The 14,267-nt window shown below is 46.1% G+C and overlaps 1 protein-coding gene across 1 annotated transcript in view; it reads right to left on the reverse strand.

The window, feature by feature from the left end:
* LOC103374802 (macrophage colony-stimulating factor 1 receptor 2-like) overlaps positions 1-14,267 on the reverse strand; it is a 38,599-nt gene that overhangs the window by 2,870 nt on the left and 21,462 nt on the right. The window contains exons 3-17 of the mRNA XM_008304953.1: positions 9,996-10,274; positions 9,622-9,918; positions 9,394-9,530; positions 9,155-9,317; positions 8,736-9,084; positions 8,521-8,636; positions 8,299-8,407; positions 8,054-8,214; positions 7,810-7,916; positions 1,934-2,060; positions 1,746-1,850; positions 1,370-1,480; positions 1,066-1,225; positions 156-229; positions 5-67 (exon numbers count right to left, since the gene is read on the reverse strand). Of these exons, the coding sequence (XP_008303175.1) occupies positions 5-67; positions 156-229; positions 1,066-1,225; positions 1,370-1,480; positions 1,746-1,850; positions 1,934-2,060; positions 7,810-7,916; positions 8,054-8,214; positions 8,299-8,407; positions 8,521-8,636; positions 8,736-9,084; positions 9,155-9,317; positions 9,394-9,530; positions 9,622-9,918; positions 9,996-10,254 (2,338 nt within the window). The 5' untranslated portion in view covers positions 10,255-10,274. The remainder of the gene's footprint in view (positions 1-4; positions 68-155; positions 230-1,065; positions 1,226-1,369; positions 1,481-1,745; positions 1,851-1,933; positions 2,061-7,809; positions 7,917-8,053; positions 8,215-8,298; positions 8,408-8,520; positions 8,637-8,735; positions 9,085-9,154; positions 9,318-9,393; positions 9,531-9,621; positions 9,919-9,995; positions 10,275-14,267) is intronic.

A 14,267-nucleotide genomic window follows, 5' to 3' on the forward strand; every position in this document is an offset into this window, starting at 1 on the left:
AGACCTTGAGCCACCTGGTAAGAAAACCTCATGAGATCACCGACAGAGAGACTGTCTGTGTGTGCACCTGTGAGACAGACAGGTGGGCAGTTAGACAGGTGTATCCTCAGAGATGTTTTGCAGATGAGTACAGGTGAGTTCAGGCAAGGTCTTACCCAGGTGTGTCTGTCCTGCACTCAGAACCGGCTGCATCTCCTGATACTCTGAACAGCATGAGATCCCGCTGTCACTGCAACACACATGGTTGATGACAGGTCACCTCACCTGAACTCATCACACATACCTGCAAAAAACTTCATGTAGTCCGGATACAGAGAGCTGAGGTACAAGTACTGCAGTAGCACACAGAGGTAATCCCTCTTTAAGCTGTGATCAAAGCTTTCAGTATATTTCTGGATTTATTAAAACTCTTGACCACATGAGAATATGATGACTGTGCAAAACACTAAAAACGCTAAAAGTCGATCAGAAAACTGACCGCTGTGCTTCATTTGTTTTTCTAACAGTTAGCAAAGTATTAAATGATAATGTGGCTGAAGATCTGTGACGACAGTTGTTTAAATTCAGGATTTCTAAATACAAAGGATGTGAAGGAACAACTCCTCATGAGGGTTTCAGATGAATGCCAGCAGAGTTTTCTCTACACTGTCCAACTCATATTAGCAGCAGACAAAACAAATTGCCAATAAATGGAATTTTGCAAGTAATAAAGACTGAGATGACTTTCTAACTGAGTCCTTCTGACAGAAGGCATCTCTGAGTTCTCTCTCCTTCATGTGGTTATGGCTCCTCAGAGCTACAGGACTTCATGAACCTCACTGAAGGAACATGACTGCCGGCGTTCACAGGGTTACACGAACATGTTTAAACTCGTTTCTTATGCAATGTATGACTTCATTTAACTTTTCTAAGTGTTTTTAAAGTTCAGTCAAACTTGTATTTGTATTGTATGTATTTTTAAAAAGTGTAGGTAAATATATTTACTTTCTTTAATGACTGTAATAATTGTGGACTTTTAAAATGTGAATGTGTGTTTCAGGAATGAATCCAGCTGGACTGTCAGACCTGCGCAGCCTGGCGTTCTGGGCGGCCACGTTCTTATAGAAGGCCTCGTCTTCCACTTTGTCCACACTCAACATGGACGCCATGATGTCCTGAGCGTGAGCCCGCAGGAAGTTGAGCAGGTCGCCGTGGCTACAGTACTCTGTGATCATCAGCATTGGGCCTGGAGGGGGCGGAGTTAGAGGTCTGACATGGTGGTTCATAAACTGTCCCTGAGTGAAACAGAACTGCAGGCAGATCCACTCATACGCATCTATACCTGAACGAAATGATCATGTTTGAGGTCAGATAATCAATAATTCATCACCTCCTTGAGTGCAGGCTCCCAGCAAGTTCACAATGTTGTCATGGTAACCAAGATGGCTGAGGATCTTCAGCTCCGACATCAGAGCCTCCCGTTCCTCCGAGTGAGCGCTCGCTGTGGAAACATCAGATCGTTGCGTCACTGAGGATGATGAAGGCGACGGTTAGAGCTGCACGACCCTAACCCTACGAAACTCTTGCGTTCTGTTTAGGTCTGATCGAATTAACTCTGATTTCAGGTTCTTGGAGTTCTTTAGTTTTACTTTTTCACACTGTTTTCTCTCAGCTGTTTAATCAGATGGGAGGTTTTTTCCTGAGATCGTACAGCCCTCATGACAATGACGATGATAAACGATGAAGACGAAGGCTCGAGGACTGACGTTTGAGCATCTTCACGGCGACTCTGGTGACCTTGTTGTCGGTTTCCAGGCCGTAGGCCGTCGCCTCGACCACCTTCCCGAACGCCCCCGAGCCCAGCACAGCACCTGAAAGATGAAGAGTGAAAACCGAGCCGTGAGTTTCAGTGTGAACCTGAATGCTGGCGCCGTGGTGTTTGGTGCCATCGTACCGAGGCGGAGTTTGTCTCGAGGAAACTCCCATTGTTGGTTGTACGGCAGTTGGGTGGGGTCGACAAAGGTGTAGTTGTTTCCATCAGTGCTCTCAATGATCTTCCAGCGAATCTCGTATTTGGGTTTCTAGTAGAAGAAGAAGCAGATTTTCTGTCTTTACTCTCAGATCTGAGCAGAACCATTGTCACTCGGCTCCACTGTTTGCAATAAGTGATTCTTTGTTCTCTGGATCTGAAGCTTCACGTCTCTCATCTGTTCTCACCGACCTCCAAAATGTTCATTGTTCTGTTTGTATTGTTTGTCGGCTATCTCCACTCCCTCATCCCCTCTCTCACCCAACCGGTCGAAGCAGATGGCCTCCTTCCCTGAGCCTGGTTCTGCTGGAGGTTTAACTTGATGTTTTGGTTCCTTCCCACTGTTACCGACTGCTTGCTCAGAAGGAATCCTAAAACTACCTTGGATTGTTGGGTTCTCTGTTGAAAATGTGTGAGGTCTTCACTTTACTCTGTGAAGTGCTATGACATGACATCTGTTGTGAATTGGAGCTATTTGAATAAAACTGACTTGATTTGCTAAAAATGTTAAAAATGAGTAGTGTTTAAGCCACATATCGGTGTTCTCGAGGTGGTGGCTTAAAAGGACAGGAATGGTTGAGCTGGTGTGCCACAATGCAAATTTTCTACATTACTGCCAGCAAATCCGACTTTTCACAGACCCCTCCACGTAATGAGCATTAATAAGGTGTTGCAGGGAAAAAACACTAAACCGAACAAGCCAAAAGACTCTTGGCAACAAGCTATCGGGGACAGGGAGGCTGGAGCTAGCGCTAACACACTTCGGGAAGCGATCTCCAACATTAAGGTCAATATCTCCAGAAGCTCCTGTCAGGGCCTCCAGCTCTGGCTCCACCCAGTGGCGGGGTCTCTCTCTTCTCTCAGCAGAGGATTTTCTGATTACCTGAGTGTCTTCACCTGTGGCAGGGTGTGGTTTCTGCTCACCTCTACTGCCCATATAAGCTGCCTTCAAACCTTTGGCCTGAATCCAGTGTAACCTTCGCTCTGTTTCTGCTTCGGTTAACCTGCCCTGCCGTTCCTGGCATCCCGGTGACGACTGGCTTCTCCGCTGAAGGAATCCCAGACCGTTCTCTAGCGTGTCCACACCTACCCGCTGCCATCCGGCCTCACCGCTGCCGCTTCCCTGCAGTCAGGAAGCTGTCGGTCTCTTGCTGGGTTCCTGTATTTTAGTATTGTATGTAATTGTATGTATTGCTAAATTATCTCCCTCCTGGTTGGTGGTACCAAGTTTGGGTTGGATTTTTTGCCGTAACTATTAAATCATTTCTGTGTCTGGTATCACTCTCTCTAACCTCGCATTCAGTTCGTTTTTTTTGTATCTCTGGTTGGGTATTTATTTGCCTGCCTCCAGGAGGCAATAATTTACTTCTTCTTGAGTTCCTGATTGTCTTTTTCTGCCGTTGTTTGCGTAACCGTTTACCCGTTACCTTTGACCCAGTTTCCGGTTTCTTTTTTTAAATATTGTAGTTTAGGATTCAGCTTTCGTTTTTTTCTGTAGGCACTTTATTATCACGGTTGTAAATAAAACTACACTTTATTTCACTGCGCCTGTCTCTGCTGAATCTCTGACTCCGATTCGTAACCGCTCCAAATGCAACGGGAAGAACTCGATGGTCAAAGCGGATCTCTGAGGCAGAGACAAGAACTTGGGCACCGGGGATACTGTGCACCCAGTTCAGGTGCTGGACATGGACGATCGTATCGACGCCCTGCAGGAGGAGAAAGAATAAACGCATCATTGGATTTCCAACTGATGCTGAGGGCAGTAATGCCACAGTTTTTGGAGATGTGGTTGCTGAAAATGCTTAACATTGAAACGAAGAGGAGCTGATTGACGTTGGAGAGGGCGCATCACACAGCGGCTCAAAGCTGAGACTCCACACCTGTCTGTCTTAAATGCTTTGAGGAAGATGAGGAATAGAGGAATGGATGATGGAACTCGCCTTCTTCATCAGTTTGTTGAGTCGGTTTCTATCGGCAGTGCGAGCCCCCTCCCCCCAGCACACCACACCAAAGAAAAGTGCACTGGCCCTCATAGTCTGCTAGAAGGAGCACAGAAGAGGCTTGCAGATGTTGAAGGACCTCAGCCTTCTGAAGAAGTACAGTCTGCTCTGTCCCTTCTTGAACACTGTGGCTGGACCAGTCCAGCTTGTTGTCCAGCGGTACTCCCAGGTATCTGTAGCTAGAGACATCTTCCACCTCTGTGCCCTGAATGGTGACTGGCTCTGGTTCTGGCCTCTTCCTCCTAAAGTCCACCAGCATCTCCTTGGTCTTGGAAATGTTAAGCTGAAGGAGGTAGAGGTTGCACCAGTCCCCAAAGTCCCTGACCATGCCCTTGTATTCCACCTCACACTCTCCCTTAATACAACCGACCACCGCTGACTGTTGTGCTGGAAGTCAGATGTAAAGGGGACAGCACAGTTCCTTGAGGGCCCCCGTACTGCTCAGGACTTTCTGAGACACACAGTTCTGAAGGCGTACTGTGGTCCGCAGGTTGAATAGTCCATGACCCAGGAGATCAGTGCTGACTCTACCTGCATATTCCTCATCTTCTCACCAAGCAGCCCCTGCTGGATCGTACTGAAGGCACTTGAGAAATCGAAGAACATGATCCTCACAGTTGTATCAGGTGTCCAGGTGAGCATGGGCCCTCTGTCGCATGTAGATGAGGGCATCATCCACACTGATGTTAGGCTGGTATGCAAACTGCAGAGGATCCATGAACGTCCTCACCTTAGGTCTAAAGTAGGAGAGGACCAATTTCTCAAGAGTCTTCATTAAATGTGAGGTGAGGGCAACAGGCCTGTAGTCTTACAGTCAGTGGGGTGTCTCTTTTTGGGGACGGGACTAAGCAGGATGTTTGCCACAGTGTGGGGATCTTCTGTAGATGCAGGCTCAGGTTGAAAAGGTGTGTGAGCAGGTCTTCAGCAGTCTGGGGCTAATGCCAGGGTTAGGGTTAACCCCGATATGGCTGGAGTGTTATGGGTGAGGTGGGGATGGAGCTGGTGGAGTGGGGAATAGGCACCAGACAGCACCAAGGTGGAGTGGAGCTGCCGAATCTGTTAAACACATTGATGCCATCAGCCAGGTCCTGATCTCCAGCAGGCAGCGACCAGGCCTGTGATATTCCTCCTCCAGACCTGCTTCACTCCATCCTGCTGTGGTTGGTGTTCCAGTCTTTGTTGTCTCTGTTTCCCCGCCTGAATCCTTACTTTCAGTTGCTTCTGTAGTGCTTTAACTGTCATCTAAGAACAACTGTGGGGGACAGTCTCCTTCTCCTCAAGCTAACGTTTTTAATGCTCTTTGTGAAGATTTGCACTTTACAGACGTATGGAGAGCTCAGCACCCGGCAGAGGAAGAGGTTTCCTTTTTCTCTAAAGTCCATAAATATCATACATCAACAGATTATTTCTTTGCTCCAAAAACACTGATGGACTCAGCTGCATCTATCTCCATAGGTAACACAGTTGAATCAGACCCTGCTGCAGTCTTTGTCCAACTCAACCAAGAACCAGACCCTCAGACTGGACACCGGCAGCTGGACCCTGCACAGCCAGCAAAAGACGAAGACGAGCTGAACAACGAGACATCTTTGAATCCAAACTCCAAATGGCTGAAAAAAAGATGTTAAGAACCCATCTTCAAAGAACCTTAAAGAAGTTTCAGCACTTTGTTCTGCTTTAGAGTCGCTCTGAATACTCAGGGGTGCCTGGTTGACCCATGAACAGGGGCTATAGTCCCCGACCCAGAGGCCATGGGTTCCGTCCTCCATTCTTCTTCTTCCTACTTTCCTGTCTGCCTCTCTACTATCCTGTCAAATACAGCCAAAAGGCAAAACAAAAGAAGAAAACACGCAGAGACTAAGATTAGGTTTGCCAAAAAAAAAAAGTACGAACGCGGTGACAAAGCTGGTGAATATCTGGCTTGTGTGACACAGCAGAAGTAGCAGTAGACAGTTCTTTGACGCCGAAAGTATTAATGACACGTTTAGGAATTTTTACGAAAATGTGTATAAATGGGAGCTCCAATCTGACGGTGCAGATTTAATGGACGCCTCTTTTCTTCTGTCAAGCTGCCTACTCTGTCAGATGCCCAGAGGGCTGCTCACGATGCTCCTACAACTAGGAACGACATTTTACGTGCTAATAAAGCGATGCGTTCTGGAAAGCAACTGGACCAGACGGCTCAGTAGTGAGTTTTATAAGGAGTTTCAGAACATTTTAATCCATCCTCTGCTCAACATGTTCTCTTTAAAAAAGGTTCACTTCCTATATCTCTAAGGGGAGACTTAGCGCCACTTCTCATAAAAGAAGACCAAACGGGTTTTATTTTATGCACAGGTCGTTGAATGCAACTCAGTTCTTTCATCAACAATCAGCAGAAGGTCTGGTGGTAACATTAGATGCAGAGAAGGTATTCTATTCTATTCTATTCTATTCTATTCTATTCTATTCTATTCTATTCTATTCTATTCTATTCATTATGAATGGCCTAATCTGTTTCACACATTGAATACATTTCTAGGTCTAGGCCAACAGTTTAAATTATGACATAAGAACCTCTTGCTGCTGTGCTTACGATGGTCTGAGGTCGTCCAACTTTTTCAGCAAGAGGGAGCAAGGACTGTCCACTTCCACCTCCTCTGTCTGCCCTGGCCATAGAGGGACACGCAGGACAAACCCTAACATACGTGGCCCAACCATGTATGGACAGGAAACAAAGGATAACCCCTCATTCTGATCCACTTAACCTGACCTGAGGTGTCTACCTGTGCTCTTGCTGAGGTTACCAACAAATTTAGCATCTTCTTGGGATACAGAATAAATTTCAAGAAATCAGAAGTAATGCCACTCAAACTCCATCCCCGTTCCCCTTTAAATGGTCTCCTGCTGGGTTTGTACATTTAGGAATAAATATAACTTCCGCTTTTGCCTAAATTTACCAAACTCATTTCATTCCCTTATTTGAACGTAAAGATTGAATGTAGAAAGTTGGAATGCTCTTCCTGTTTCCTGGTTGGGTCGGGTTAGGGTGAGGGTTGCTCTGTTGAAGATGAACATCCTACCTGGGCTGCTGCACCTAAATTGGTTTTCTCTCCCACATAGTTATAAATAAATTGAATGGCTGGTTTAGCTCCTTCATATGGAATAAAAAGAGGCCACGCCTCAAAATGTCAACATGACGTCTCTCATCTTCGGAGGGCGGTCTAGACCTGTTCGAAAGAATCAGCGAGTTGCTCATCTGTGCCTTTTATCTGACTGGATGCGCAATGATTTTACATCTTTATGGCTAGATATTGAAAGTTCCATGTCCAAATTTCCTTTAATGAACCTCGAAAACTTAAATCCTTGCTACTGGCCGACTACAGCCTGCACCATTGCAGCATGGCCGTCTATATGAAGACCAGAGGGTGGAGCTTGGATCACCTCTGGCTTCACTCCAATATGTGATAATCCTGATTTCTTTCCAGGTGTAAAAGACATCAGTATCCAGATATGGGCAACTAAAGGAATTTCTAAACTCTGTGATCTTTTCGACAGGCCCAAAAAAACACAGTCTGTTATTTCAACTTAAGATCTTAGGTAGGGCTCATATCTCCCGCTCCTTATGCCGTAACTTTAAGGTTGCTTTTCCCCTCTTTGCCTCAGGTGTAAAATGGAAGAGGCTTGTCTCACTCTTTGCTAATCTGAGCTGGTTTTAAAGAGCTGGTGCACAGGTTCATGTTCCACTCTAGCTGGTAGCATGTATGAAGTGAAACCACCACTGATCATCTGACTCCCCATGATAATTAGGAAACACACCTGTCTGCATTTGTAAAAGATGACCAACAGGAGCAGGAAGAGCACAGCGATGGCACTCAGAGCTCCAATCAGAGCCGGCGTGAAGACGGTCCGAGGTCCTGCCAGGCCTGGAGACAGAGGTCAGTATTTATTTATTGAATTTTCAGTTCTGATTGATTATCTGAGGCTAAAGGAACAGCGGTCCAACGTGTCATGTCCATGGATTTTCAGGATTTCTGTATGTATTTATTATTATTACACTTACGAGGATTGAAGACAACACAAGACTCTCCTACGAGGTTGTAGGCGACGCACTCGACAGTGACATCATCATCAGCTGACACAGGGAGGTGTGTCCTCACCTCCTCGTCTTCCTGTGAGGTCACATCCACAGGAGCCTCCTGATAGGTGGATACGTCCACACACCTGCAGGCACAGACGTCACGACTCTGAGACCAGAGACCATCAGGTTGTTATTTGTTATCTGTAGGGGGCGCTGTGCATGCGTACGTGTTTCGGACGCCGGGGCAGGTGAGCCAGAGGATTGTGGGTAATGGATATCCAGAGCTGCTGCAGGTCAGCGTGTTGTTCTCCAAAGTGATGGCGACAGTTGGAGAACCTGAAGAATGAAAAAACTCTTTAGATGTTCCTCAGCCAGAGAGCAACAACAACCAGATGAGAACATCGGCTGACAGGTCATGGGACCAGGAGAGAACAAAAGAAGTTCCCTACGATAGATCCTGAGGTCAATGTGCTGCGAGTCGTTGAAGAATGAGTTTGCAAAATGAAACGAGTATCGACCTCGATCCTCCTGACGCACCCGGCGCAGCAGCAGGGTTGCCTCTGACCTGCAACAGGACAAATACCGCCTTAAAAATTAACAATGACATCAAAAATACCCCCTTAAGAACTCTTTCAACATGCTAGCCTGCAGTTAGCCTCCCAACCTGTAGCCATTAGTAGTGTAGCTCTCCTGGTACACTGTGGTGTTGTCATTGGTGATGGGCTTTGGTGTGGTCCAGCGCTGGCTCCTAATTGGAGGATATGCCTCCATCACAAAGGTCAGCATCACGTCTCGGCCTTCGTACGCTTCCACTCTGGTGCTGCTGCTAATGTTAAAGCTGCTAGTCCCATTCACATGTGTTCCCTCAGTGCAAACATTTGCCATCAGTTCTCCATTAGCATCCAGAGAACTACGAGTGATGTTAGTGAAGCGGTCCCTGCTGACCTGTGCGGTCCTGGTGTTGGCATTAGCGTGCTGCACGGGCAGCAGGTAGACCCTCAGGTACGGCCGATCTGAAAAGGAAGAAGGGTCACCGTCACTCTGTCAGCTATTACCTGTTCTGTCATCTTGTTGTTTACGTACCCAGCACCCTGAGCTGTGTCGTTGCCATGGTGACTCCAGCCTCATTGACAGCTGTACAGGTGTACAGGCCGCTGTGTGTCCGGCGGACAGCAGAGACGCTCAGCGTGCTGTTGATGTGCATGTGGCTGTTGCTATACTGACGCCTCATGGTGACATTCAGTTTCTGAAATAAACCAAACAACCAATCAGCACACAGCTTGTCAGGAGCAGAGACACACAGGTGACCTCTGACCACTCACCTGTATCCGTGGGTGTGTCCAGGTGACGCTGTAGAAGTGGGAGGGGTTACTGCTCAGACAGGTGACCTCAAACAGCTCTCCTCTCAGGCGGACAAATTCATCCTGACTGACAGACAGCGAGGGGGGGTGACGCAGCCCTGCAGACAGACAGACAGGTAAGCACACTGACTAATGAGCAGACAGGTGTACAGACAGGTGACAGATGGACAGGGAAGCAGGCAGACTTACTGGGGACCACCAGCAGGTTCACAGGTGTGGATCTGAACTGTTTCCCATCCTTCCAACCTGAACAGGTGTAATGTCCATTAAAGGACCTCTGCAGGTGTTGGATCAGCGCTCCTCTTCGAGGGTCAAAAGTCACGTTCATACCTGGGGGCAGGCTCCTCCCTCTATCCTCTGACTGGAGGGTGAGATTTGTGATGGATGGGTCGGTCAGCAGACACCTGAACAGGTAGTCCTGGCCCTCCTTGAGGCTGGGAGCGCTGCTGCGAGGCGTGATGAAGACACTGGAGGGGTGGGCTGGGTCTGGCAGAGAGGGAAACATTTTTCAAAACTTTTTGCTTCCTGACTCTGACAGGGGGCGTGACCTCTGCTCATCTTACCTGTGACGTACAGGTGGATCCACGTGTACAGGTGCTCCAGGCTGTGGTTGGCATACCCACAGCGGTACGTCCCGGTGTGTCGGGGGTCTGCCGTGCTCACCTGCACTGGATCTGGCAATCTGTCTATAAACTGTAGACGGAATGCAGAGCTGGACCAGTAGACTGACCCATCACCACGGCAACTGAGGTTGAAGGCAGAGCCGACCACCAGAACTGCGTCTGATTGATTTGGTAGGAAGTTAGCATTCAGAGAGATCATCGGCGGACCAGGAAATTCTGAAACAAATAAACGATAAACATAAATGAAAGATAAAATCATGACGAACAATGACAAGAACACCTGACTAAGCCCCAAAATACAGGTGTGAAGATGAGTACAGGAAACCAGACACCTATCAGGAGCTAAAATTAAATTAAACAGAAATAGAGTCTATAAATAAACTCACTACATATTAGTATGTGAATCAGAACTATAAAGGACTTAGACCAGAGCTCTGAGGAACCCCAAAAAGGATTTTTAGCCCTGCTGGACGTGGACTCAGGTGACTGTTACTTTTTAAATCCAGAATATGTCCGTGTTGTGTTGACACACATATATGTTTGCAAATGGAAATTTTCTAACTAGTTTTTGTGCCTTAACTTCTGAAAATGCCGCCATAGTTCATAAAACTCAGGTAATTTTGACAGTTTTTTGTTGTGACAATAGGAAAACCAGTTTCTCTGTGAGATTTGTTGCCGTAAAGTTTCTTGTCTGTTGTTAACCTGGAAATTGAAACCGTAGAGGACCAATAGGAGAACCCTGAGGAACTCCAACAATGACTGTTAGCCAACATTGTGGAGGTCAGTTAAAACTGTTAAATAAATGGACAGTCACAGCACTGACAAACACACCACTGCAGGGAGGAAACAATGCACATTTATTTGAAATCACAGCAAAATCACAGTTACAATCTCTGAAATGACGCTGAGATTACAACAAATTTCTGGAAAAAAAACTGATTATGTTAATTTACTGAAAAATGTTGTGCTTTAAAATCTCTCAGCTTCTTGATTCATTCATTAACTGACGACAGGTTTGTTAGCTGGATAACAACTGGCAGACTCTGTGGTTAACTGGTATAAAAACATTTATGTGAACAACAACTAATTTCATCATCATTGAAAACAGATGACATCATTATGGTCAAAGGAAGTGATTGGCTGCCTGTGGAGGGGCAGAGATGATTGGCTGGGTCACAGGCTTGTAGCAGCAGGTTTCTTGGTCATGTCCTGCAGCTGGGTGGCAATGCGGGACGTTTGCAGCAGTAAAGCCTGATGGTTCTCAACCAGCAGACTCTGGTGCCGAGCCAGGTTCTGCAGATCCTGGATCTGCTGGGACCCCTGAGGACAGAACACCACAACACTCGTTAAACTGGACTGAACCACCTCACCGGCAAATAACGTGATAATTAACTAATCGAGACTTTCTCTGAGCTCAAACCAGATTGAACTGGTGTAAATCGCATTCGAACAGGTGATGGCGCGTTTAAGTATTTCTACCTAATCAGCGCTCCCATCATTCTGAAAAACTGGACCACACTGGCTCAACTAAGCTTTTCTCAAACATATCTAAGCTAGAGTTATCTACACTACATCTACCGAACTACACTAATCCTGTGATAAACTAAATGCTGCTGAACCTGACATAAACTACATTAAGATGCCACTCTGCTGGACCTACCTGAGTTCCCAGAATGTCAAGCTGCTGGACCACCTGGGCCTGATGTTTGGCGACCTCCTTCTGGATCTGGATCAGTTGTGTCAGCAGACCCAGCACCTTCATCCTCCACACATCATCTTCTTTCTGGTTCTGGACCAGCTCCAGCAGCCTGGGGGCGGAGCTTGGACCATTGTAATTGGCGTCCGATTGACCAGGAGATTGGGCGGCACCCATCGTCATGGCAGCTGCTGGGTTGTCAGGGAGATTACCTGCAGTGAAGACGTCTGAAGTCAAAACTTCAGTTTTACATGACATGTATAGCCTTTATGTTTCTGTGATTTTCAGAATAAGAGTAATTTTTAGAGTTAAAGAGGACGTGTTTACAGGTGTGTTTGACTGGCAGGTGTTGCAACCAATCTTATGCTTGTAGCCATACTAGCAAGAGTTTAACCACCTGAAAAAACCCCACAGGTCCTGACAGTTACATCAAATTAAACCTAGGATAAGCTAACCTAATCCTGAGCTGAACTAAGTTAAGCTTGATCTAAACTAAACTAAACTTTTATAAACTAACTAATCTTGTGATAAATGTAACTACTCCTGAGATAAACTAAACTAAACTAAGCCTGAGGTAAGCTAAACATCACATAAAATAAACTAAACCTGTGATAAACCAAACTAATATTGAGAGAAGTTAAACTAAACCTGAGATAAAATAAACTAGTCTCAAGACAAACTAAACTAATCGTGAGATAAACTCGGCAGGTGTTGCTCATAACCTGAGTCAGTGAGATCACACTGAACAAAACAACAGAGCAGTCGGACAAATTTGTTGTGAAGCTTCATGTGACAGTTGGAGAGTCAATTTCACAATCAGAGCGGAAAACTAGAAGTGAAACCAACAACACACTGTGTGTCACGGTGTGTGTGTTGTTGTGCGTCTGCTTCACTCTGCTGCTGTCTGATGAAACAAACACAAAGTTCAAACTGTTGAACTTCACAGGGCAGGTTTAACAGATCCAGGCTTTCTACCTGTGAGTCGATTTGACAAAAACTAAATCCCAGTCAGAGACTTCAGGTATCACGGAGCTGTTTATCAGCGTTCTTTGTTCATCAGACTTTCTGCTTCAGACTCTGTTCTTATTAAAGGAGGCGTTTAACGCGTCATGTGACTCTTCTAAAGTGAACGGACCAATCAGGTTCCTCCTGCTTCAGCCAGCAGCTTGTTTTAAGATAAGATAAGATAAGATCAGCCTTTATTTATCTCACAGTGGAGAAATTCATGTTGTTGATAGCAGCATTATCACAGAGATACACATATACGCGACAGAAAAATGTACATATAAATATAAGAAATAGTGCAAACAGAATATGAAAATGGGCTTCTGAATGGGGGGTATATAGAAAAGATATATATATATAAAAGATAGGGATTAAATATATTGTAATAGTAGTAATAATAATAACAACAATAACTGCTGCTGGAAATGATGCAGGACAGGATGCTGCTGGATAATAATCCAATAATAATCCAATAAACCAATAATCAATGTTCTAATCAGCGATCTATCAGCTGCACATAGAAACACATTTATACACCATGTACAGGGTGTGATCCTGTAACGACACGACTTCATTCAGTGATATTAGCACAGATCAGCATGTTAATGGAGCGGGGCTCAGAAACAGTGAGCAGAGGAGCCAGCTGTTGAAGATACACTGTATTGGCAGAAGAATGGACTCACCCATCCAAATAACGGACATCAGGTGTTCCAGTCCTTCCATGTTGCAGGTGTCTAAAATGAAGCGCCTCAGCATGCACACTGTTTCTATAAACGTGTGAAAGAATGGGTGGTTCTCAGGCGCTCAGTGACCTCCAGCGAGCAACTGTGACATCAGCTGTCAGTGGTATTAATACAAAGTGGAAGCGATTGGGAGCAACAGCAACTCAGCCACGATGTGGTCGGACACGTAAACTGGCGGAGCGGGGTCGGCGGATGCTGAGGCGTACAGTGTGCAGAGGTCACATTGTGCCGAGTGTAAGGTTTGGTGGAGGGGGATGTTCTTCAGGAGCTGGACCCCTTAGTTCCAGTGAAAGGTCCTCTGAATGCTTCAGCAAACCAAGAGATTTCCGTGCGCCCAGCTTTGTGGGAACAGTTTGGTCATGGCCCTTCCTCTTCCAGCATGACTGCACCAGTGCACAGAGCAAGGTCCATGAAGACATGGAGGAGAGAGTTTGGTGTGGAGGAACTGGACTGGCCTCAACACAACAGAACACCTTTGGGATGAATTAGAGACTGAGAGCCAGGCCTTCTGGTCCAACATCGGTGTGGGACCTCACAAAAACGCTTCTGGAGGAATGGTCAGTAGTTCCCATGAACACACTCCTAAACCTCATGGACAGCCGTCCCAGAAGAGATGAAGCTGTTACAGCTGCAAATGGTGGATTAAGAATGGGACGTCGCTGAAGGTCACATGACAGTCAAGGCAGGTGAGTGAATACTTTTCGTAATATAGTGTATATTCAGCACGGTGGAACATCTCTACATCTGATGGTGGAACATCTTTCTACA

This window comes from Stegastes partitus, unplaced genomic scaffold (assembly GCF_000690725.1).
Source record: "Stegastes partitus isolate 25-593 unplaced genomic scaffold, Stegastes_partitus-1.0.2 Scaffold2362, whole genome shotgun sequence".
NCBI classification, from domain to species: Eukaryota; Metazoa; Chordata; class Actinopteri; family Pomacentridae; genus Stegastes; species Stegastes partitus.